At 36.4% G+C, this 27,799-nt stretch overlaps 1 protein-coding gene across 3 annotated transcripts in view; it reads right to left on the bottom strand.

Moving 5' to 3' along the window:
* Positions 1 to 27,799, bottom strand: part of KAT6A (lysine acetyltransferase 6A) — a 111,885-nt gene that overhangs the window by 16,606 nt on the left and 67,480 nt on the right. For all 3 annotated transcript variants that reach the window (XM_059156412.1, XM_059156411.1, XM_059156414.1), the window contains 4 exons: positions 24,334 to 24,452; positions 8,361 to 8,476; positions 2,197 to 2,338; positions 141 to 302 (listed from right to left, as the gene is read on the bottom strand). In XM_059156412.1, coding sequence (XP_059012395.1) covers positions 141 to 302; positions 2,197 to 2,338; positions 8,361 to 8,476; positions 24,334 to 24,452 — 539 coding nt within the window. The remainder of the gene's footprint in view (positions 1 to 140; positions 303 to 2,196; positions 2,339 to 8,360; positions 8,477 to 24,333; positions 24,453 to 27,799) is intronic.

Genomic DNA, 27,799 nt, shown 5'->3' with positions numbered 1-27,799 from the left:
ATGTTCCTTCTATTTTCCTTTCCAAAAAGTTAGGTGGTACCTAGAAGGTGCTGCATTGTGTAGTGTCTCCAGTGAGAACCGACAAAGATTGTTTCAGATTTCCATGTGAATTCAAACAAATTTTAAGCTGATATACTTACTTTAGAAAAGTAGCCAACAAGGTGGCAGCCCTTGACATCATTCTGTGTTAGTACATAAAAAAGAAATGGCTCCACATCATAATAGAGTGTTTTGTGGTCAAGAAATAACTTTGCCAAGAGACACAGGTTCTGACAATAAATGGTACTCACATTCCCATCAACCTAGAGGAAAATAATAGAACAAAATCATCAGGAAAGTGGCTCTTTAGTTCTAGAATAATAATACACATCAATTGCAAATATCTGTGAGTATCCATAGTCCAGTCTAAGAGAATCGGTGCCCAGAACCTGGAAACTATCCTTTCAACAGCAGAATTAGGGTACCTGCTGTTTTAAGGCAACTAAACATATAAAAATACTATACTTGAACAAAGTATGATTAGCTAGATGGGGAAATGATGACCCTTTTAAAAAAAATAGCACTTTTGCGGGGCAGCTGGGTGGTTCAGTGGGTTGAGCCTCTGTCTTCGGTCATTATCAGGGTCCTGGGATTGAGCCCGGCCATCTGGCTCGCTGCTCAGTAGAGAGCCTGCTTCCCCACCCCCTCCGCCTGCCTCTCTGCCTACTTGTGATCTCTCTCTGTGTCAAATTAATAAATAAAATCTTTTAAAAAATAGCACTTTTTGCTTTTATAACAAGATTGGCTGCTGTAATCCCTCAGATGGCAAGCTGATCTGACTCATTTTTTAAAGTAATTCAACAAAAGATCTAAAAGCAACCTTTTCTAAAATACATTTGTTGGGGCACCTGGGTGGCTCACTGGGTTAAAGCCTCTGCCTTCGGCTCAGGTCATGATCCCGGGGCCTGGGGATCAAGCCCTGCTCAGCAGGGAGCCTGCTTCCCCCTCTTTCTCTGCCTCCCTCTCTGCCTACTTGTGATCTCTGTCAAATAAATAAATAAAATCTTTTAAAAAATAAAAAAATAAAATAAATTTGTTAAGTAAAACAAGGTTAACTATAGTCCTATCTATGCCAGCAGCCAGAAGCACTGCAGTCTGACCATCATGATCAGATTTTTACCCCCAAACAAAGCTGTTTTCAGGAATATTAACTATTGTCAGAAGCACCAAGCAGGTTCCCTAGGTAGGAACCTGGCAAATGAGGTATTTCTTGGAATTGGGTTGGCAAGATCAGGAGCACTACAGTGTATTTCTCCTGACACACACCTATGTTGCTGGGAATGGCCAGAGCTTGTTCTTTTATGCGAAGGCTAATGAATGCCCACATTAAACCCTAAGACACTGACATTTCAGGACAGAAACCTACTCAAGAATTTCAGTAACTTAGTATTACTTCTTTTAAAATACACACCAATATGTGCTTAAGGTAAGCAATTTGCTCTTGGGTATTCTGAAACAGTACTGTACACCACCCCCACCCTCCTCCCCGCAAGGTGAAGAGCTTCACTATTGCTCACCTAAAATGAAGGTGTAGAGAAAATCAAGAAAGTTAGAGACTGAGCAGATCCCAACAATCTGAAATCCTATCATCACAGTCATTAAGAGAACTGAATACATGGCAGGTACTGAATTAACACCTGGCAATGACACCACAGAACTGAGGATCAAGAAGCTAGAAACCCATGACTAACAACACAGAATCACAGACACAGCCCAAGTCATATCCTCATGATGAAGCGAAAAAAAAAAAAAAAATTTTTTTTTGGTCTCTTTACAAAATAAGGTTTACTATGGCTATTGAATATACCTCTACAAAATATTCCTTTAAGTAGAAGAGAAATTTTTTTCATTTAAATACTATTTCATAGATTCTAAGACACAATTTTATCACATCCAAACATAAATAATCAGTTGGCATTTTATACCAAATGGAATCCTGAAATACAGAATAATTTATTCTGAGATCAAGCTTGTATGACCTTGGTACCATCTGGATTGGCCCAATTCTGCTTCTCATCATAATAGCTGAATTACTGGACTCAATCATGAGTACAACAGTAAAATAACATTTCAATAAAACCCAAGTACAATTAGACACAGAATAGGTGGCACTATATTTGAAATGACAGGAAGACAACTATAAAACATCTACTTTACCTCAAAGACAGAAATATTATTTTTTCTGTAAATCTCATTGGCCGGAGGATGGAACCAACCACATTTCTTCATGTGCTGCTGGAGAATAGTTCTACTTTTCATATATTTTAGACAGAATTCACAAAGATACAATTTAGGCAGCCTGTAAATAATAATTAAACAAAAAAAAACAGGGCTTTTTATAAGTTTGTAAACTTTGACAACTATCCTTTTTGACTCTCATTACTACTCAAGTAAAAAGGTGGAGAATGTATTGTTATCCCCATTAATCAAATGAAAGAGAGAAAACAAACTATAAAAATAAAACTAATTTGGTTAATGGCACCCAACTAATTGTTAGGAAGGCAAGGGTGAGAAGTAAAGATACCCAATTCGGAGATCTTCCTATTAGACTAATACTTCCCTAATACTTTACCTAATACTTTACTTCCCTAATACTAATACTTTTTTAAGTTACCCCCTTGGCAGACAATAAAAATCTCTATTTCTCCCTCCCTGATAATCTCTACTAAGTAGAAAATAAAGCCTGCCTTCAGAACACCCCAATAAGTGAAGAAGATTTTGTCAAGGTATATATTCTGTCTTCCTTTATTTGATCATTCCTCCTTCTTTTTTTTTTTTTTGGAACAACATGGATCTGGACTGTGTGATCCACTCATACGTGGATTTTTCTTGGTAAATACAGTATAGAAGTATAATTGTATTTTTTCCTCTTTATGAGTTTCTTAACATTTTCTTCTCTCTAAGCTTACTTTATTGAAAGAATATAGTATAAGTACATGTAACACAAAATATGTGTCACTTGGCTGTTTATGCTATTGGTAAGGCTTCTGGTCAATAGCAGACTATTAAGTTTTGGGGGAGTCAGAAGCTATACGTGGATTTCTAACCGCATGGGGAGGAGATGCCCCTAACCACAGCATAGTTCAAGGGTCAACTATACTACTGTGTCAGACCTTGTGCTAGGTGCACTAGGTATATAGTGCTGAGTAAAATGGATATAAAGTGGATATTATGAAAGCAGACTTTATACATCTTTTTAAGTATAAAACTGTAATAATACATCTTTTCAAGTTAGGACATACTATACTACCTCCTTCCTTCTACCCCTGAAATTCTGGCTTTCCCTCTGGTTAAATACCCCCATTAAATCCTGCAACTTAAAAGTCTATCATTCAACAAATGAAATACAAGTTAAAATTGTTCTTTCAGATTTTTCGTTATGAATTTATATTATGCAATAGTCATGCTATTTTAGCAGTTATTTAACAGGACTTCTTTAGCTCCCTTTTATGAGGAGCTACGACAATAAAGTGATTGGATCAGTTCATAAAGTAATGGAAATAATATAACCTAAATTGAAGGCTAGTGGCTTTTTATAACTATTTTAGTCTAATCCAGAAGACCATGTGGCTCTTCTATTACAAACATACACCTCACTTATCCTCAGCACAGAGACTTCTCTACATCCGAACTGTGTCCAGAACTGGTCATGCCTTGATAATCCAAGATCTGATATTATCATTAAAAACTGCAGATACAAAAATACTAGATATGATGACAAAACCTATAACCCAAATACATTACTACATTTTCTCTCAAATAAGTTAATAAATCTCATTAATTTCGTTGCTATCAGTCTGGATAGTTAGGCTTTTAAAAGATCACACTAGAATTAAAGAAAAACACACAAAAAAACCCACAAAAACGTCTAACTGAAGTGTGAAGACCACACTATTTTTTCAAGTACTACTTTAGAAGCCACTTTTGAAACATAATTATATTTTATCTGAAAACATTCAACATTCAACTGAGGACTTTACCAAGGTGTACTCATGGAGCACTAGTCCTGTACATATTAAGTGTTTCACACTCAAATAAAGGTGGAAAAAGGCATTAATGTGACTTTTTTCCTTCTCCTCTGGAGATTTACACTGTGTATTCATTCTTCCTATACAACCTCATAGCTTACTTTTAAAGCTGTCCCTCAGAGCACACTAAGAGCTTCCAGGGAACTGCTGAGGTATAATATTTCTAAGCCTCTACAGTATCTAATACTGGTTTCCAAGATCTCTCATATTAGACAAACCAATACAACCTGAAGTTATGTCATTAGTACAAAAGTCATTCCAAAATAAAGTACTGAGTAAAACAATTAACAACTGACACTGCAAATTGAAGTCAAGAAATAGGAGCCAAGACCACTGAAGAGAAAGGTTTCCTAGGTGACTTTGCTTATTTCCTTTGCATGCTGCCTCAAATTCCACTGCACAGAGAACAGGAGTCTATCTATGGACTAGACAGCTTTTTGCTTCTTTACTACCAGAATTGAAAAATCTCAGAACGAAATGGCCCCAATTATAAACTTCATCATCTAACGTGGGCACTAGATAAACTAACCGAGTGTCAGAGCTGACCCACAACTGCCAGACTATTTTAGTGAATATGTGGATTTTGAGTAATTTCTTCTTCTGAAAAGGATAGGAGGAGGTTCTCCCTAGGTAATTAATGGTAGCCTCCTTCTTCTAATTACCTTATCTTTATTTACCTGTGCTATATTCTCAATGAGGAGTTTTAACTTGTTGCAACATAAAGATAAAAAAGAATCTGGGAATACAGTTTAGACTTGAGAGCTAAATATTACAACTCAAAATTTCCTACAATATGAATCTGAGAAACATAAACAAAATCCTGGGATAAAAGGAAGGGAGGGAGGAGTGACAGACACTAAACTTTCTGGATTGTGCTAAAGATAAATGCCAATGTTAAAAGCATCCAATTTAACTTTTAGGTCTTGGTACAAAGACATGAAAATAAAGTATGACTTATTTCATAAGGTCTATGAAAAAAGATCTAATTTATAAAGCTCTCACAGTAAGCAAGTTGTTCAAGAAAACATAAGAAGGAATGAAATCTATAAAAAAAATTACTGCCAAATCTTATCTGGTAAACTTTAAGTTCATGCTATTTCCTTGGAATAGCAAGGTATATGATATTTTCTTGACTAAAAAAAACTTCAGCAAATCGTAGTATCTCAAAAATAATAAAGTAAAAGCAAGCATCATACACTACTTGATTCCAATTCAGTTCTTGCTGAAAACATTTTAATATAAAGCCTCTTACTTTATTATAACCAAGCCCACTGGGATGACACTGTTAGTCTAAAGGGAATTATCTGATAAAGCTCCTAGAAAAACAAAATGTTTTAATAACAGTACTTATGGCCGAAGTTCTTTCATTGAAAAAATACATCATACAGAAAGAACATCAGATCACACGCAATGAAGTACAGTTATAAAGAGTATGAATATTCTTAGCCCTAAAGAATAGCTGGGTGCTGCTTTTTGTCATTGTCTTCCTGATAGAGCACACAAGCCTCACTGCATCATGGGGTGTCGCTTCCATAACCTGAAACTGATTCTAGAGTCAGCCACTCTGCTGATACCCTTACATGTGAAGTCAGGACTGGGCCACAACTATATGCACTTTAGAAGCACTGCCTCTCTTACTTCTGGGTTGATGCAAATATTCTTCCCAGGAACTCCCATGGTATGATCTTGGCTTCTGAACATTGCCCAAGACAGTAGCAATTTGTGTAGTCTTTATAATAGGTCTACTTGTAGTAAAATTTTAATACAACAACAAAATTCTATGAAGTTTTACTTAAATCAAAGATTATGGTAAAAGCCATGTGAAATCAATGTGGATACAGATGCCATATGGAGTAGTGCAAGCTTGGTGGTTAAAGGTTATGGCTATGTGGTAAGAGAAAAGTGAGATAAAATCCTGGTCCTGCCACTTATGAACTGTATGGTCTTGAATATGTTTGCTGAGTCCTGATCTGGAAAATGAAGGCTGTAATATCTACCTCTAACAGAATTATCCCAGAGATTTTTAGTCCAGTACCAAGCTCAATAACAGTAACTAAAGCTACTAATAATTTATGATTAATACTATGAATAGTTTATTCTCCTTTCATTCATTTTATTTCATCATTTAATGGTCACCCAAAGTCCTTAAGGATCCTGGTCTAAGTAACTGGGGCTGTACGTAATCTAGGCGTCAAGTCAGGAACAGGATCAAAAGGGAGAGGAAACTTCCCAAGCTCCTCAATTACACAGAACTCATCCTTTAGGATTTCAGTATGATCTCCTTGCAAAAAGGTTATTATAAAGTTCTAAACAGTTCAGAAGTAGGATATCCCATGATCAAGGTTACTCTTGCCTTCAGCCTATTTATGTCATGTTTTAGGTTCTCTATGAACCTGTCTGCCATATATGAGCATCACATGGCTCTGTTGGAGAAATTTAGGGTTAAAACTCTGGTTTATACTATTCCAAATCGTACTGTTCCAAATGAAGCAGAATTAATGGCTTCATTGTTGTTTCATTTTGTTTTGTTTTTTAAGTCAGAGATGCAAGATTAGTTAATATACGATGCACACACAAATATCTAGATATCATGGGAAATAATGCACAATCCCACTTCCCAAAAGATTTTCCTTTGGGGATCTTTTCTTTTTATTCGCTGCAATTGTTCTGTTCTTACATGATTATGTATTTTTCAAAAAGTGTTCAAAAATTTTAGTATTAAGAAAATAACTTAGAAGTCATTTAGTGCAGGATAATAAACAGTCATTAACAACATAAGGCCACAGGTTTTCTTGGTCCTATAATTCTCTGAATATCCAGAACTCTTGAGAAATTGCCTTAAGTACCTGAGTTCTGTTAAGTAGTAGAGGAATTTCCTGCCCTCTTTTAACATATATAAATATATAATCACCTATCATGTAATCTTCTTTTAACAAACTCATGTTAATTTTTGTTATTCCATGATGTAAACAGAGTGCTGCCTTACAGATCTAACACAGTGTTCAGGGCTAACTAACCCTACAATAATTGGCTCTCAATTGCTGTTTCATGAGCTTGTGTGTTAGCTTCCTGAAATTTGGCTTTCTCTTCTTTTTTTTGGTTGCTGAGGTCTGTGACCATAACAACATTCTCACTCCTTTTTTTTCTACTTCTGCTTACATTTGGAAACCAGTTATCAAAGTATGTGGAAAGAAAAAGTAACAATACTGAGTTTTTAGTTTAGTTTTTTTTTTTTTTAAACAAACATACTAGCTTATTCCCAGCTTCTGGAAATAAACCACGTTATAGCACTTTCTATACTGTAAAACACTAAATAAATCAATATTATAATTACCTGTGCTAACATTTTGGACTAGGAATATTACTAGATAGGTAAAAAGCCACATAATGAGAGTATTCTGAACATGAGTTTAACTCATGGAGCACTTATTATTCCTTACCATACTCTGCTAAATGGGAAACCTGAGGCATTAAGTAGTTTACAAGTTAAACAGAACATTAATGTGACTGCTATACTACAAAGTTTAATTTTTTTGACCAAAACTTATTTTTCAACTCTTTTAATTTCAATGCTAAAGGAAAAAAATATCTGACATTACTGAGCACTTATCCTCTTCTAAGTGATTTACATGTTTTAACTCATGTTTTAATGATCACAATGAAACCTCTGAGGTGAGTATTATTTTTACCCCCATTTTGCAGATGAGGGAACTGAGGTACAGGCTAGCTGGGTAACTTATTAAGGTTATACAGCTTATAAATGTCAGTACTGAGTCATGAAACCAATTTGGCTTTGTTAAAAATGCTGCCTCACCCCAAAAAGTTGGTGACTGATTACTTTTTATGTCTGGAAACCCAAGCTACTTACATGTAGTATTATCACATACCATTTGTCCAATTATTCCTGGGAAAACCAACCATTCACTAAGTTCATTAAATTATAAAAACTTAGATAAAAGGCTACTCATTGAAACTTTATTTACATGTAAGTAGTGTGAAGTATGAAGGCAATTTCTCTTGAAGAAAAAATGTTCCCCTTGTCGTTCTGACCATGTGTCAGGCCAATTTTAAATAACAGCTTTTGGACAGGTTACAGAAAAGAAAATTGAAAGCCCACTGGGATTGAGTGGTTGCCAAAATATGCTGTTACTATGGACATTTAAGAGTCATCAGTTTCCTCAAATGTATGAGATGAGCGGACTAAAATGTCCTCAAGATCTAGCTGTTGAGTTCTATGAATTGTTGAGTTCTGTGAATCTAGAAACAGAAGGTAAAGGGTCTCTGAAAACATACCTTGAGTATTCTTGAGGATATGGGGAGGAGTACCAGGTGTGAATCTCATACTTCCCAAACTCAATGACAGAGGGACAGCGGACTTGTGGATCAGGGGGACCAGTCACTCCAACTTTCTGTACAGTCGAAAAATACATCACAAAAGTCAGCTAAATGAAATCTACTAAGATATTTTAAAAAGCTGAAATTAAATGTTGTCTTCTCGGGATTCAGAACAACAACAACAACAAAAAAAAGCCAGGAATGAACTAACAAGTTTTGAAATAAGCTGTATTATTTTTTTGTAAATAGGGTATTCAAGCGGAGAACAAAAAATACTAATAAATCTTTTAGAACCAAATGCAACTGGTGTCACTGCATTTTCCATATTTAATAAGACTGCGAATATTTTCCACAATTAAACTCACTCCCTTAATGACTTAGTTGTTAAAAGAGAAGCTGCTGGCATTTGGGGATGTAAGACAAAGAGTAATTTTTAACAAGGAAGGAGAAGGAGCTCTGAACACTTGCCAAGGTCATACACACACTGCCTCACCAGACAACAGAAACAACCCACTGAACATGTGAGCACATTGAGAAAAGAGTGACTTTCTGGTTTGGGAAAGTATGTAATATTAAAAGAACATAACAAAACAAGTATCGAAAGAGTCTTCAATTCATTTTACACTGCCCCTAAAATTCCCTTCATTAGTAGCTCTTTATAGATTTAATCAACAACAAAATGCTGTTATACACATACTGTTACCCCTTTTATCTACCTTCTGTTTATAATGAAAACAATCTCTATGCCCCCATCTCTGCAATAACCTGAACTACATTATCTGAAAGAAGAATTTGTAAAGCCTTTATGACTTCCATGCCCGCATTTTAAATATAAGCCACTGCTGCTGACTACAAAGATCAGGTTTTAAAACCTTATATTCAAGAGCAATTTGATTTGCTCTATAACCAATAGAGGAAAATATTCATACACATATATATGTATATGGGTCAGTATATTATGCATATAACATACTGTATATTAATGGATATACTGTAATATATTGTAATATAATGGATATTCTATAAACATTAAGACTTAGCACTGGGGTGCCTGAATGGCTCAGCTGGTTAAGTATCCACTCTTGGTTTTGGCTCAGGTCATGATCTCAGATTGTGGGACTGAGCTCCACATAGGGCTCCATGTTCAGCTCAGAGTCTGCTTGTCCTACTCCCTTGCCCTCTGCCTCCTCCCCCACTCTCTCTTAAATAAATAAATAAAATCTTAAAAAAACAAAACAAAAACAAAAACCACTGACTTAAGAAAAAGAATTTAGTCTAATCAAATACAGTATTAATAACCTTTCATCAAAAGAATATCCAATATTATCCTTCAACTTTATGCTTTAAAAACTAGAGAAATTTATTTAAAGTCTCTTGTTGGAGCCCACAGATACACACAGCCCCAGACTCCCCTACACACTGACTTAACAGAAAAGATATTTTTATTCACTGTTTTATGTAAATTCATAGGAAGAAGCCTCTTCACTACAACTAACAGGAGAACTCTCCCCAGCCTTTCTAATCATTCTCTTTTATAAAAAGGCCAAGGGACTTATCTGAGGTTTCATACTGGAAGACAGCCAGGAAAAACCCCAACCTCTTCCTTAGCCATCTAGAAACAAAAGACGATCATTTTCAGTTGGATCAATTGTGTTATGACACCAAGGAGTACTGGGGCTCTTCCAAATGCAAAAATCATTAAAAACAAACACACACAAGACAAGGTTAAAATAAGATTTTTTCATTTCTCGAAACCAAATTAAAACTTCGCAAAAAGGCTATAAAAACAGGTTTTTTAAACTACATTCCAGAATCAAGTACTCTAGTTCATAAAGCAGCATCTTTTAACCTACCTTCAAAGCTCAAAATAACAAGATCAATAGTATAGAAAGTATCAGAATAACCAAGTAACAGAAAACAACTTCCTGAGCCAAGGATTAGATAAAAAGCACAGAGGCTGAAAAGATGCACCTGCTGAGGCACTGCCTGTTGTTTGAGAGCTTTCCCATCAGCTGCTCGTCGCTCTTCCAGGTGGATGCCTGATGTAAAAGTGGATATCCAATTCCAGTATAACTGTTTGCACATCACCGCAACTAAGACAGTCTGTAAAACTAGATTCACAGTAGGCTTCCCCACTGCGTTTACCTATCCTCACCTTTTTGCACTGTGAAATGGCTGGCACATGCGCGCATCCACCTCTGTCCTCCACCACCATCTCCAACTCCCTTATGAGAGCCTCAAGAGCCTGTGTATTTCCGTTTACTAAGGTTTACAAGTTAACAAGGCTCTCTGCAGTGAGGAAGCAACAGCTGCATCCAAACCACTCATTAACTCAGTCCTTGCCAGAATCAAACTGTAAAATCACAAGGACGGGGCAACAGGGTGGCTCAGTCAGTTAAGCATCTGCCTTCGGCTCAGATGGTGATCTCAAGGTCCTGGGATCAAGTCCCGTGGCAGGCTTCTTGCTTGGTGGGGAGTCTGCTTCTGCCTCTGCCACCCCGCTTACCCCCTCGCTTGTGCTCTCTCTCTCTCTCCGTCTGTCTCAAATAAATAAAATTAAAAAAAAAAATCTGAATGACAAGGTTAGCTTTGCTAGGTTTTATTTTTAAATTTTGCCAAAATACTCTCATTAAACATGCAGCTTTCGGGGTGCCTGGGTGGCTCAGTGGGTTATGGCCTCTGCCTTCAGCTCAGGTCATGATCCCAGAGTCCTGGTAGCGAGTCCTGCATCGGGCTCTCTGCTCAGTGGGGAGCCTGCTTCCTCCTCTCTCTGCCTCTCTCTCTGCTTACTTGTGATCTCTTGTCTGTCAACTAAATAAAATCTTTAAAAAACAACAACAACAACAACAAAACATGCAGCTTTCTAGAGGGTACCTGGGTGGCTTAAAGGGTTGAGCCTCTGCCTTCAGCTTGGTCATGGTCTCAGGGTCCGGGGATTGAGCCTCACACATCGGGCTCTCTGCTCAGCAGGAAGCCTGCTTCCCCCTCTCTGTCTACCTCTGCCTACTTGCGATCTCTCTCTTTGTGTCAAATAAATAAATAAAATCTTTAAAAAAATGCAGCTTTCTAAAGCAGCAGCTATCTAACATAATTAAGAACACAGGGGCACCTGGGTGGCTCAGTGGGTTAAGCATCTGCCTTCAGCTTAGGGCATGATCCTGGGATCAAGCCCCATAATGGGCTCCCTGCTCAGCAGGGAGTCTATTTCTCTCTCTCTCCCTCCCTCTGCCCCCTCCCCCCCCCCCCGTCTATTCTCTCTCAAATAAATAAAATCTTAAAACACACACACACAAATTCTTTTTAACTAGAATTCTGCCACCTTGTGCCTCCTTTTCATTTGAATATGCCAACATTTTTTTTTAAATATGACCATGTATGGATCCTTTTTTTTTTTTTAAGATTTTATTTATTTATTTGACAGACAGAGATCACAAGCAGGCAGAGAGGCAGGCAGAGAAGAGATGGGGAGGCAGGCTCCCTGCTGAGCAGAGAACCCGATGTGGTGCTCAATCCCAGGACCCTGGGATCATGACCTGAGCGGAAGGCAGAGGCTTAAGCCCACTGAGCCACCCAGGCGCCCCTGAATATGCCAACATTTTGAAAAGATGACATACATCCCGAGTCAGAACGGACCTTTCAATCTAAGAAAGTTAAGGGTGGGGGGCACTAAATGCCCTAGTAATTGGTATAAACCAAAAGGTAAGTTTAAATATGCCTATGCTAGATAATAAAACTTTAATTACTAGCATTTTATAAGAAAAGATTATTACTCTTCTGCAAAATCTCCACCTCCACCAAATGACTCTAATTCTAATTTCCAATATACAGAAGGAACTCTTGCAGTACCGTCCAAGTCCAGATCTGGTACAAACATGAAAATTACAACTGATCTACAACTGATATATAGTTCCTCTCTCTTTCTCTTGCCTTCCATCAGATAGCTCCCCCTCAACTTTCCCTTTCCATTCCCCATGGAGGAATGGCATTTTGAAGTGGGAGTAGAGGGGAGGAGTGTACCCTTATTATTAGTATGAGCATGTGAAGTGTACGGAAAAGAGAGGTCTTTCTGGTATTTGAACATTTTCCTATTAAAAAAAAAAAAAAAAGAAACACTGTAATAAAAAATAATTTCGTTCATTAGGGATTAGAAGCTGCATGATGAAAGAGAGATGTAAGAATGAGTTTCAAGTGCTCCAAAATGGAGGGAGCATGAACTTAGAAGAATAAAAACAATCAGCATTTGTGGTGCCAATACTGTCCCACACTCTACGCTTTATACGGTCAGTCCGTTCCTTAAAGTAGAAAACAATATGCCCACTTCACAGATGGGAAAAAAGGCTCAGAGAAATCAAGAGCCAAAAAATTTCAGGAAAGGGGGCGCCTGGGTGGCTCAGTGGGTTAGGTCTCTGCCTTTGGCTCAGGTCGTGGTCTCAGGGTCCTGGGATCGAGCCCCACATCAGGCTCTCTGCTCAGCAGGGAGCCTGCTTCCCCCCACCCCCCACCTGCCTCTCTGCCTACTTGTAATCTCTGTCAAATAAATACATAAAATCTTTTTTTAAAAAAATTTCAGGAAAGGGACATCAATAGTGAAGAATAAAGACAGAAAAGAACAAAATGGGAGTGGTCAAATACGAAGTACCTACTTCCCTCGATTAATGTTCTGAGTTTTAAGTTTTTTTGAATTGGAATTTAGTTTTCCTAAGAAGTGAAGCTACAAGTTCACAGGCTCTTATCCAAAACCCTTCAAAAAGAATGTGCTTTAGAAGCTTGATTTTTTTTTTTTTTTTTATGTTAGCGAAGTATTACATATGTATTTGAAATCAACAGCCCCAGTAGGATTTGGGGCAACACTCCATAATCAGATACACTAATATTTCTTTAGCAGAGCACATGAACATTCATATTAAATGGGATAAATAAAGAGTATGTATAGTTTCATGTCAGTTCATGCCATGGTTCGCCAAAAATTCTGTTTAGGTAAGTGAGATCTTACTGTAGAATGAGTTATATATACTTTTTTCATTCTCCAAAGAGGATATACAGATGGCCAATAAGCACATGAAAAGAAAATGACTAATCATTAGGGAAATGCAAATGCAAACCACAATGAAATATACCACACCACACCTAGTAGAATAGATACTATCAAAAAAACAGAGAATAACAAGCATCTGGAGAGGATGTGCAAAAATTGGAATCCTTGCACAGTCCTGGTGAAAATGTAAAATGCTGCAGGCTTGGTGGAAAACAGTTTGGCAGTTTCTCAAAAAATTAAACAGAACTTCCATATGAGCCAACAATATATAAAAGAATTGAAAGCAGGGACTCAAAACATCCATCTTCACAGCAGCATTATTCAAAATAGTCAAAACGTAAAAGCAACTTAGGTGTCCATCAGATGAATGGATAAACATCCATGGTATATATACCAAGTGATATACATATAAATTCTGGTAAGGGAATTCTGAATGAACCTGGAAGAACCTTAAAGAAATTCTGCTAATTAAAGTAAGCCACATACATAAGGGTAAGTATTTTATGATTCCACTGAGGCCTACCTATGGAGTTAAATTCAAAGACAAAAAGTAGAATAGTGATTGCCAGGGGCTAGAAGAAGGAGAAAAGGGAAATTATGGTGTAATGGGTACAGAGTTTCAGTATGGGAAGACAAAAAATTCTGGAGACGGATGGTGGTGATGGCTGCACAACAATGTGTACACGTACTTCATGTGATTGGACTGTATTCTTAAAACAGTTAAGATGGTAAATTTTATGTTATTTTTATTTTATCACGGTAATATTTCATTACATTTTTAGGAGTCTGGATCTCAGAATTGCAGATATGATTACAGACTAATTCCTGTCTCTTTCTTCCCCCATGCCTTTTTTGTTCATCTACACTCAGGTATCTCCCTTGCTTTACCATTACATACTGATAAAGTCCACAATTTTATCTTCAGCCTTATTACCCTTTCTCACCACAGGACCTCTAATCCAGTGACCCTACCAGTTTTTCTCTCTCTGTATGCCCTCTTTTCTCCTAAACCGTCTTAGATTCCAAGGTCTTTTACTGTACCTCATCTTTGCATGTATCTTTATCTTCCCTTCCTTTCCCCTGATGCAACAACAAAATCCCAACTCTGGTTAAATTCACTTCTCCACATAATCCAACATCTGAATACGGTTAGAGGAAAAACACAGAATCACACTGACTGTTCTCAATTTGTAATTCTTTATTACCAACCTCAAATGGGCCCTTTGATGCTTCTCTAACTCCATTCACTCTCCCATTTTCCTTAAAAATTACTTCATACTTTCTATCTCCTCAAGCCTCCAACACCTCTAAGCTTATCTTCACTTCCAATCAAGCTTTTGCTTTCTACTACACTAGAAAACTAAGAAGCAGTCAAAAGAGAACTTCCACAACTTTCCAAAGCCACATCTGCATGTCTACCCTCTGTGCCCACAGAGCCTGTCATTCCTTAATACTAGAACTCAACTGTCTGTGCTCCCATCTAAAGCCAGTGCTCTACCTGCATACTGGACAATTTCCCCTTCCCCCCTTTCATCAGCAGGTTTCTCTCCACTGATCATTGCTATCAGCATATAAACAACTGTTATTTATTTCTTCCGTATTTCAAAAAATGGGTACGTTCTTTTGCCCTCACATCTTCATCCAACTATTATTCTCTTTCTCTGTTCCCCTTCATTGCAAACTACCTCAAAAGAGTAGTCCCATATTACTCCTATAACCAATTTCTTTTCTTCCATTCCTCTTTGAATGAGCTCCAATTATATTTTCATCTTCCCCTTCCGTCATGGAAAATGCTTCTCAAGCTGACCTCCATGTTCCTAAATCTGATGGTCAATTTTCAGTCCTTAATTCACTTGACTTATTTGTTGATCTGATGGACCAAAACTCACGATGTCTCTCATATTTATAGTTGTCATTTATCCCTCAAGGCTCAATTTAATGTTATTTATTCTTCCCGGTAAGCCCTCATTCTCTCCATTTACCTAAATCTGAATCATCCCTTAAGCCAGTTTCTTCTGTAATGTGCAAAATTTTCAATTCCTTCCTTCTTGAAATTTTTTTTCCCACTTCATTTGTAAAGAACCAATATCTCCAAGATTTCCCTCTTCCACTGGCCATACCTTCTCCTTTCTCCAATCCCTAAAACCTGGAGTACCTCAGGAGTTCTCAGAGCTCTGCCCTTTCCTTTGATGATCTCATCTAGTCTCCTTCCCTTTAGTACCAGCAACTTACTAACAAGCTCTACATAAATTTTCAGCCCAGACTTATACTTCGAACTCCAGACACATCTACCCCACTGTCTACTCGACATCTCCTCTTCTGAATACCTTCTAATCTTAAATTTAACTTGTTCAAAATCAAACTTCTGATCTTTTTTTCCTGCCTACTGTATCTTCTCCACCTTCACTTGGGTCCTAGGCACTTTTCATTCTGATTACTGTGATCATTGGACTGGGAGATGTCCATGTTCAGGTCCTACTCAATTCACTGCTCACCGTATCACCAAAGCTGAGCTTCTAAGCACAAATACAATTACATCACTCTTTTTAAAGTCTTCAATAGCTCCTCAAGAGCTATTTAACTATTGGAAAGAACTCCTGTAACCAAAAAAATCAAGCACAAACTTCTTAATATCAACCATGGGACCTATGTGACCGGGTCCATACTTATAATTTCAATCTCATCTCTTACTTGAACTCCAGCCAAACTATTGCATGCAGCTCCAAGGGCTCAATAAGCTTTCTCAAACCCGAACTGTTCTTTTTGAAATGCCTTCCTCTTCTTGCCCAATCATAAGTTCTTACTCATTCCCTCAACAGCCTGTTCAAATATCACCTCTTCTATAAAGACTCCACTAACATCCCTGGACAGATGCCTTCCTGTTCATTCTCACTTCATCTCATGTATATTTCTATGGTAGCATGATAGCATGAACTAGAAATTAAGAGTTAAGGATCTGGAGTCAGACTGCATGGGGTTCAAATACTGATTCTGGTATTAACAACTATATGACTCTAGGTAAGACAATCTTTCTAAAGCTTCATTTCTTCATCTGTAAAACAGCAACAAGTAACAGGGTTGTACTAAAAACAAACAAACAAAACAAAACAAAACAAAAAAAACAACCCTGATATATAATGCTATATGTAGTACCTGACACACAGTAAAAGGGTATCTATTAGTAACCACATGGCTTTGTTTACCTATGTCTCTTCAACTGGAGAACAGGGACAGATTTTCTATTTACCTAAGTATTTCTAGCACCTGGCACCAAGATAGCCAGCAGAAACTCACATTTATCTAGTGCTCAGTCCCTTCAACGAATCTATGAAGTAAGATCACGCAGCAGAGGCTATTTCTAGTACCTAGGTTCTTAACCACAACCTTAATAAATACTCAGTAAAAATGTGCTAAACTGTCAAACCAATGAACTCAAAATACATGTAACTAGCCTTTAACATGTGACTTGTAATTAATGGGTAGATGCCCAAGACACTAAAACAATCTCCCACTCCCCATCTCTAATTTCACCAGTACCAAAGAGAAATCATCCCAACAACAAAAAAGCAGTCACAGGAATACCTTTAAATCCTGGAATGCCAAGACTAATGTCCCCTCTTGCTCCCCGCCCTTTTTTAAGGTGGGGGCGTGTTATGGATAGGGAGACAGCATCTTAAATAGTCTCCACACCCAGCTCAGAGCCTGACCTGGACTCAATCTCACAACCCTGATCAAGACCTGAGCTGCAATTAAGAAGCAGATGCTTAACCAACTGAGCCACCAAGGTGTCCCCCCTTCAACTACCAGCTTTTAAAGTCCTCCAAAATTCAGCCCTATACTAGTTATTCAATATATTTCTTACCATTGCCCAACAAAAATTCACTCTGTTTTATCTACCAAAACTAAACACAAACAGTTCTTGCTTTATATGGTGCCATTAACTCAAACTTGTGAATATCTAAACTGAGATCAAATCCCACTCACTAGAGAAATGTATAAAGAATGGACATGATTCTACTAGGCACATGTTTCCATTAACACAGTACTATGCAAAGCAAGGACTATCTGTACTATGACACCTTTATGGGCAACTACTGTGTTTTCTACATCATCTCCAAAATATGACTTGCATATATTAGGCCCTCAAGTATTTGTTGATCTGATGGACCAAAACTCATGATGTCTCTCATATTTATAGTTGTCATTTATCCCTCAAGGCTCAATTTAATGTTATTTATTCTTCCCGGTAAGCCCTCATTCTCTCCATTTACCTAAATCTGAATCATCCTTTAAGCCAGTTTCTTCTGTAATCATCTCATATCATACCAACTCTTACTAATCTTAGTATTCTCTGACCATATAGGAACAATCTGTATCATTTAATACATCAGTGACTTACATTAATTCGTATTCTTATGTCACTGTTTGTGGTTTATCTTCTATGTACTTTTCCCTACTTGGCTTTAGTACATGCCTTATGATTTTGATGCCTCTATAACTTTTTTTTTTTAACAGTGTAATGCAGGATGTTACTGTGATTAAAAGGGCATAAGATGTGAAGCTACACAGGCCTGAGTTCAAATCCCGCTTCTGCCATTACTAGTTATGTAACTTCAAGAAAGTCATGCAACTAAAAGTCTTGATTTCCTCATATAAAATGGCATTAACAATCCTTACCTCATAGGATTAGGGAAGTTACTGAATCTAGTTTATTCCATTTTAATAACTGTTCAATTCTTTATGTAAAGAAAAATTATTTTAACAGCCCACACAGATTTTAAAAATGCTGTTAATTTTCTACAACCATACCAAGAAAAAAAAAAAAAGCAATCAAATTCTTGAATTAAAAAGCATTAAAATTAGTATGGAAATACAACATGCTATTTGCTGATATTTTTGTAAAAATCATTGTATATATTTCAAAAAGGCTATTATGTTCCAATGGAATGAGCTGAATACAAATGCTTCTTTCTGGTGATGGAACTTTACTTACTGAACTTTACTTACTGAATTTCAGTATCCTTAAGGGTTTTGTGTTATGATCAAAACAAAAAGAAAATGCTGTATAAAAATACCAAACTTCAGCAACTATTAATACTCAGATCATATACCTCTTAACAAAAAGCATCTTGTGCTAATTAGCCCTGCTCAACTATGTACAGAGCAAATTGTTCAAGTATTGGATTTGAAAATAACTGCTTATGTTTAACAGAACTAATGATGTAAACAATGTATTATGAAAAGCTAAATTAAACATTATAACTATGTAGAAAATATAGACTTATGTATAATCAAAATGCTGAGAATTTTTATATGGCATTGTATGAAGGGAGTTTGAATGTTAATAAACATGTTTCCCACTTTAAAAAAAAAAAAAAAATGATGGTGATGGAACTTTTAAGAAAAACCATTTCCTCCAGGCCCGCAAGATTACTGCTGGAAAAAAACTCCAAAACAAAAGCCTATACTACTAATTTCTCATACTTCTATTTTTCTTTTCAGAGGTGGTGCTTTTAGTGAATGTATTCATTGTACAGCTAATAAAGAAATATAGTACCAGATAAATGATATTCTTACTCCTGAAATTTAAAAAAAAAATCAAAACCAATTAATAGATGTTCCTTAATAAACATTTCAATAATTCTTGACTCAGAGGTGCCTGGATGACTCAGCTGGTTAAAGCCTCTGCCTTTGGCTCAGATCCTGCATCGGGCTCTCCGCTAGGCGGGAAGCCTGCTTCCCCCTCTCTCTCTCTCTGCCTGCCTCTCTGCCTACTTGTGATCTCTGTCAAATAAATAAATAAAAATCTTAAAAGAAAAAAAAGAAAGAATATGAAAAAACAAAAGTTAAAAAAAATAATTCTTAACTCAATTAGATAACACACCATACAAAACTTAATTACTCAATAAAATCACTATAAGCAAACACTGATTTGCTTTTCTTGGCACATTTCTTACTAGACTGTAAACTCTATGAGAATAAAAACTGTATCTTACTCATAGCCTCTACACCTATCACAGTGCCTAGAACCAAAATGGCATGCAATAAATGATAGGTTGTTGGTTAGATGAATTCCAAACTTAATTCCTGTATCACTTATCTTTTACTAGTACAACTGTAAGATCACCTAAGACCCTGTAATCTCCCTGCAATATTTCTGAAACAAACTTTGAGCGAGCTTCTACTAAGCCATATCTAGTCTCTCAAAAGTTTCTTCATGCATTATCTTTAAAAATATTTTCAAAACATCATATAATCTAACCAATGGTAACTTTCCCAATCAGCCTCAACCGACTGAAGTCAGAGAACCTGGGAGTCAACCCTGGTGTCTCTTGCTCCTTCAAACATATCAAATCTAGGGGCGCCTGGGTGGCTCAGTGGGTTAAGCCTCTACCTTCGGCTCAGGTCATGATCCCAGGGGCCTGGGATCGAGTCCCGCATAGGGCTCTCTGCTCAGCAGGGAGCCTGCTTCTCCTCATCTCTCTCTCTGTCTGTCTCTCTGCCTATTTGTGAACTCTCTCTCTGTCAAATAAATAAATAAAATCTTAAAAAAATATATCAAATCTATCACCAAGTTCTGCTGATTCCATCTCTAGAATATATTCTGAATCTGTCCACTTCTCTCCCATTTCCACTGCCGCCTCTAGTCTAAGTGGCTTCTTTTATTTGAATCATTTAAAAAACCTCTAAGTAGGGTTTCTGTATTCCACTCTTGCCTAATTCTAATCCATTCTTCATATAGTGGCCAGGAAAAGAAAAATTTAATGCAAATCGGACTTTGCTATATTTCTTTGCTAAAAATCATTCATTGGTTTCCTACTACAATAAAAAGCCAAATCCTCATTTATGTCCTCAGCCTACCTCTCTAGCTTCATCCTGTGTGACTCTTTTATTCATTGTATTAAAGTTATACTCTAGCTTCATCCTGTGTGACTCTTTTATTCATTGTATTAAAGTTATACTGGTCTCCTTACAGTTCCTCAAATTTACCAAGTTCTTGTATGTCTCAAAACATTTACACAGGCAGTCCCCTTATGTCTGAAACATTCTTCTCTCTAGCACTTTGACCTGCTGAATTTCTACTCATCTTTTAGGTCTCTGTGTAAATTATTACTTCCTTAAGAGAGGAATCCCAACCTCCAGCAATCCAGATCAGGAAGCCCCTGTTATAATCTCTTGATGAATTCTTATTTTCTTCCTACTACCTATCAGTTTGTAATTGAAGATTTATTTATATGACTGTTTATTTATGACTGCTTATTGTTTTATTGTCTCGCTCATAAAACTGAAAGCATCATGAAAGTAAAGTCTATGTCTTTTTGTTCACCCTACAGCTCTCACACCATGCCAGGCACATGAATACTAATGAAAGAATCTCATGGAGAAATACCACCACCATAAGAATTTTAGTTCACTGCCAATGAAAATAAGCACAAGTTAGAATTCAAAAGTCTAGCTGTTTATATTCTCACTGCCAGATATACACAGGGACAACCACAAGTTTAATAAAATGCTGGAAAACACACAGTTAACTAGATTACTGTTGATACAAATTTATATCGTCTCCACTGGGCCTCAGCAAGGCTCAGCATCCCTTTTAACTCTTTGTAGTCAATCTTTCTCTTCACACGCTACCATTCTAACTCCTGCCAACCAGACATCTAGACTAAAGAAAGAGCAATCCAGACAGAGGGAGCAGTAAGTACAAAGCCTCCAAGACAGGAGGGTGCCCGGTGTGTCTGAGAAAGAGAAGTCCTGTGGCTGGAGACAAGTGAAAAAGGGCCAGAACAAGGGAAGTAGCCAAAGAAAAAGGCAGCCATGAAATGCTACAGTCTTAATAATAAGGATAAAGACTTTGGTTGTTAAGAATTCTAAGCAAGTGCTTGCTTCAGCAGTGCATGTACTAAAAATTCTAAACAAGACTGAAAGACATTAAAGGTTTTCTGTGCAGAGGAGTGATATGACCCAACTTAAGTTGGAAAATATTTACTCTGGCCCCTGTATAAAGAATACAGACTAAAGAATCGGGTGAGGGACAAAAGTACAAGCAGGGAGATTAGGGATATTACAACAGCCCAATCAAGAGATAATGGTGGCTTGGACTAAGATAGTAAAGGTAGAAATAATCAGTAGTAGTAGTCATATTCTGGATATATTTTGAAGGTGGAACTATTAGAAGTTGCTGATGGACTAAATACAGAGTATAAAATAGAAAGAGAGAGAGAAAATCAAGATATCTCCTTTGGACCTGAGCAAGTAAAAGGACAAAAATGCCATTTATTCCCACTCCCCATTAAAAGAAACCAAGATGCCTTAGAGAAATAGCTGTGTCTACAGCTAGAACAGTAAGAGCCAAGACACTATCACTGTGGTCAGAAGGAAGGATGATGATATACACAAATATTGAATCATTAGGTTGCATAGCTGAAACTAACAATGTTTTATGTCAATTACATCCAACTTTTAAAAAGAGTTGAATAAATTGGACATGTCAAAAGGACACAGCTGCTGGCCTGAAGAATCTCTCCTGCCCAAATCTGGAACAATGTCAGCATCAAAATAAATAACACCAACAAATCATAATTCATTAAATAAAAATCTTCAAATCTAAAGGGAATGAATAAAATAAATGGGAAGAAAAAAGGCTCTTCCTTACAGCAGACTACCAATTAGTAAACTTTATGAAAGAAATTATGGAATTAGAAAATCATCTGTTTAGCAACCAACAGAGTAATAGTTTCAGGCAAGAATCACCACTGGGTATTAAATCCAGCAGGTAGAAGTTTGATGAGAAACAGAGTATTACGTGGTTTCAAATGTATTGCCAGAAGATACTTACAAAAGGAAAATAATTTAACAGAGAAAAAATTCCAGCTTAACAAAGGGTTCAGAGTTAACATCACTGAGTAACAGGACACACAAATACTACATACCTCCCGACATCACGCACAGAGGACACATCACCTCTACAGTATTTCTGCCAGAAGTGGATCAACTGATTCTAATCATGGTGGAACAAAAAACAAGCTCAAAGTGATGGACAGTCTCTGAAATAAATGACCTGTGTACTTCAAAAATGTCAAAATCATGGAAGATAAAGACCAAAGAACTGTTCCAGACTATGACGGTTAAAACACATGATTCTAGACTGGAAAAAGAACATTCTAGACTGGATAAAAGAACACTGCCATAAAAGAATATTACTGGTACAACTGACAAAATTTGAATAAAATCTTCAGATTGGATAATACAATTTATCTGTGTTAATTCCCCATTTGACGATCATACTATGATCATGTGCAAGAACATCTTTATTTTTAGGAAATATGCACAAATGAGTAGGAGTAAAAGGGCATTAACATTATGTCGGCAACTTAGAAAAAAAAGTTCCTCAAAAAAGAACAACTACCTCCTCCTTTGAATTCCCACTGAGCTCCATGTAAATTTCTACTATAATATCTATAATACCATTTTTCTCATTGGTAAGAAAAGAAATGTACCTTCCAAGGTTAAACAACCTGCCCAAAGTACAAGTCAGTAAATGACAAACCACAAACTGAACCAAGATCTAGGTGACTCAAAGCCAATACTTTGTTAAATCATAAGATGGTAGAATGCTCAGCAAATGTTTGCTATTTATACTATTTTTATTTTTCAAAAATACTTGCATAGTGACCAACAAAGACAATCTGTTCACAAATGGGTTTCTTAATCCAAGGAGTGTCACCTATACAATAGGAATCCCCAGCATCAGCCTTATAAACTCTAACTTTCAAGACAAGATAGAACTCAACTTGGCTAACATAATGAGTTGGTGGCAAAGAAAAAAAAGATACAGGATAAACGAACATGATCTAGGAAGAGCCTTTACGATCTAGCCCTTGTGCTTTTCCAATCTCATCTCTTACTATTTCTACCTAATATTCTTTATCCTATGTGAAAATTTATTTATTCCCACAATTAAGCATGTTTTCCCCCATTTTCAAGTCTTCATGCTTCTTTTCCTTCTGATTATATGGGACCCCATTCCTTTTCATGTGATAAACTAGTACAAATTCTTTAAGACCAGCTCATATAGTATTTTCCCTCAATGCCCAGGCACAAGTAGATGCTTGTTCCTTATTCTCTCAAACACCATGTATCCTATACTTAAACCTTCCACATGAATGAAATTATTTACTTACAAGTCTCTCCTAGACTATGCTTGAGAAAAGGAATCCTATCATTCACTTTGGCATCTTCAGCATCTGAAGGTTCTCCGTCTATACATTCATATCTTGCTACATGTCCCAAAGGATTAAGGGAAAATCATTTAGTAAATATTTCTAGCAGTAATGAATATGGGTGTTTTATCACTTGAAAAAAGTGTGGTTTTACTTTTTGGTTGGTCAAATCCCAAACTCTTTTTCATACATAAGAGAGAAAATAAATAAACCAAACTCATTTCATACGGTAGTCAATGGGCACCTGGATGACTCAGTCGGTTAAGCATCTGCCCTCAGCTCAGTTCATGATCGTGGGGTCCTGGGAGCAAGCCCCACATTGTGCTCCCTGCTCAGGGGGTCTTCTGCTTCTCCATCTCCCTCTGCCCCTCCCCTGGCTTGTGTTCATGTGTGCGTGCTCTTTCTCTCTCTCTCAAATAAAGAAATAAAATCTTTATTTTTTTTAAAAAAATGCTGATAGCCAAAGGAAACCAGTTTATCTGCAAAACCAAAGCAGTCATAATGGGTTTAAAAGGAGTATGTTAACAAGCAGAACTATGTACACAGACAAACGACATCTATTTGCAGATCAGACAGATAAATGAATTGCTGTTACTGCTTTACCCCAGGATAAATTAATCCTGTTTCTTGTCCAGGACCATATTATTTGTCCAATCTGAATATCCAACTTTACCTGCAGTGCTTGTTCTTGGATATCACGAAATAATTCCATATCTTTCTCAGTCATGATTTCCTGGCTCCCAAAAAGCCGTTCCTCACTTTCTTGTTTGCCATCCCAGCCATCCTGATTGTCTGCACATAAAAAAAGAGCTCACATGTTATCAATATTACCCTTAGTTTAATAAATGGACTAGAAAAAATTTCAAAAGCCTTTCAGGTTGAAGACCTTGATATTATTTTTATAAGAAGATAGCAATAAACTGACAACTGGAAAGATTGTATTTTAGTATATAATACATACATTTCTATAACATATACATACATATAATATATACAAATATATAATATATACAATTATATAATATATGTAAAAGTTTGATGAGCATCAGGTGATGTGAAGTGCTGAAACACTATACCATACACCTGAAGCAAACACAATATTATACTGTGTATGTTAACTGTAATTTAAATAAAAACTTAAAAGAATAATTACACAAAAGCAGAACAGGAAAAAGGTCTAAGGAATATGAAACTATGAAGTAATATGAACATAAAAATTTTAGTATGAATTTAATATATCAATATTCAAATATTGCTTTTTCCTTCTTTGGTAGTATGGAAAAAGTGTATGTTACAGCAGGACATGATTTTCATCACATGGTACCAAAACATGGAATATTTGTCCCTTTTATAAATCTTAACGGTCTTATGATCTTCATAATGCCAGTCAGTACATTCTTAATCTCAGCAAAAAGATAACCTTCAAAACAGCTACCATACTCCCCTCATATTCTGGGTTCCCTTTTAAATAAACAAAACTCCACAATCTGAAGATCACAGATGATAATCCTCTGGGTAAGTATGAGAAATTATAATAATCATTCAGTAAATGATGTATCTTCCTCACATGGGGAAGGAAATTCATGAAAGGAGTATTAGGGGACTATGTAGATCATTATCTTCTGCACTTGAAGATGACACAGCTGATGGACTAATTTCCTATTTATATAAGCACGGCAGAAAAGATCAATTCATAACAGTTCCTTTGAAATTAAATAGACATATAGGCTGTCTGTTATTCACTTAGTATAAGAAGAATAAGGACAAGGACTCACTGCTGAAACCACTCCTAAATTGAAAAATATGGATCTGAAGATATTACGTCACTTTAATGCCCCCTAGTGCATGACACAGATGGATGCAGGCACAGATTTAGTAGAGCATTCAAGAGCATTCTGTCAGATGGTACAGACTATCCCTTAAACTCTACAATTCATAAAGAAATTTACAAAGCCAATTACAGCAAAAATTCACACAAATGCAAAAAGTCAATAATGATTCTCCATATACTTTACCAATATTCTCTAATAACTTCTAGTTCTAAAACTTTCCAGGATATTCTAGTAATAATCCATCTCCAATCCAGCTTTTGATTCTTTCCTCCTAAGTCCGACCTAAATGGCTTGCATATTTTCTTAGATAAATGTACTCAGACTGGAGCTACAGTGTACATGACTGACAAAGTCATGAAAAGTACTTAAGTGCTTACACAGTAATTAGTTGATTGCCACTCTGGTGAAAAGCCAATAAATACAGCATAAAAAGGGGGACCTGACAATGATGAGAATTTCTTCTCCTGTGCTGGACCAATCAATCTGCTTATTCCTATATAAGCAGGAATGAAGAAGCAGTGAATACAACCACTGATAAGAAAAGCAGAACTATGATTTCCTTCAGGGAAAGGAAATCAACATTAAGAAATTCTCTTGCAGTATATGAGATACTCTATCTTTGACCCTTGTGATCCAAAGGAGTCCATTCTCATTCTTCTACTTTCCTCAGACACTTTTCTACTTCCTTCACAGGGTTAAGTCTGTAAACTCAAGGCACTAAAGAGCAATGAGACTAGTTTAAATTTTAATGATCAAAACAGTTAATGAAAATTTCTCTCCTCTGACTTGAATTACCTGCTACACTATTAAGTCTTCTCTACAGATCTTTTCTACTTTGAAAACTAGGGAACTAGCCTGAAACGTAAGTATGAAATGAATAAAAAGAGGGTTGTTACACCTGGTAACACAGAAATACAAAAATCACAGAGGACTACTACTATGAATAATTATACCCCAAAAACCTGGACATCTAGAAGAAATGGATAAATTCCTACAAACATACAACTTACCAAGACTGAATCATGATGAAACAGAAAATATGAACAGACCAATTACTATTAAGGAGACTGAATCAATGATCAAAAACTTCCCAACAAACAAAAGCTTTGCTGGTGAATTCCACCAAATATTCAAAAAACACTTTAGTACCAATCCTTCTCAAACTCTTTAAGAAAAAAAAAAAAAAGGCGGAACTCTTTCAAGCTCATTTTATGAGGCCACCATTACCCAAGCCAGTCAAAGATAAAGAAAAGAAAATTACAGGTCGATATCCCCAACGAACACAGATACAAAAATCCTCAACAAAGTATTAGCAAACTGATTTCAGCAATACAGTAAAAGGGTCATATGCCATGATCAAACAGGATTTATTCCAGAGCTTCAAGGATGGTTCAATATCCACAAATCAGCTGATATACCATAATAACAAAAAGAAAGATAAAAGTCAGATATATGATCATTTCAAGATATGCAGAAAAGGCATTTGACAAAATTCAAATCCATTTATGATTAAAAACTCTCAACAAGCCAGGTATAGAGAGAACATACCACAACATAATAAAGGTCATATATGACAAGCCCACAGCTAACATCATACTCAATGGTAAAAAGCTGAGAGCTAGTTTCCTCTAAGATCAGGAATAAGACAAGGCTACCTATTCTCACTACTTTTATTCAACATAAGTCTGAAAGTTCTAGCTAGAGCAATTAGGCAAGGAAAAAATAAAAGATATCCAAGTTGGAAAAGAAGAAGTGAAACTCTCATCCCTATTTGCAGATGACATAATACATAGAGAAAACCCTAAATACTCCACCAAAAAACTTAGAATAAATGAATTCAGTAAGCTTGAAAGAACAAAATCAAAACACAAAAATCTGAATTGTTTCTATACACTAATAACGAACTACCAGATACCGAAAAAGAAATTACGAAAACAATCCCATTTATAATTGCATCAAAATGAGTAAAATACCTAGGAATAAATTTAACCAAGCAGGTGAAACACCTGTACACTGAAGACAAAACACTGTGTGTGTGTGTACACACACACATACATGACATTAATGAAAGAAATTAAAGACACAAATAAATGGAGAGATGTTGCATGCTCATGGGTTGGAAGAATACTGTTAAAATGTCCACAGTACCTAAAGCCATCTACAGATTCAATGCAATCCGCAACAAAATTCTAATGGCATTTTTCACAAAAATGGAAAGAAAAAAATCCTAAAAATGTGTATGCAACCAAAGAACCCAAATAGCCAAAGCAATCTTGAGAAAAAAAGGACAAAACACTAACGCTCCCT

The sequence above is a fragment of the Mustela lutreola genome, chromosome 18 (assembly GCF_030435805.1).
Source record: "Mustela lutreola isolate mMusLut2 chromosome 18, mMusLut2.pri, whole genome shotgun sequence".
Taxonomy (NCBI): Eukaryota; Metazoa; Chordata; class Mammalia; order Carnivora; family Mustelidae; genus Mustela; species Mustela lutreola.
The sequence above is the reverse complement of the archived record's forward strand: the minus strand, read 5'-3'. Positions and strand labels throughout refer to the sequence as shown.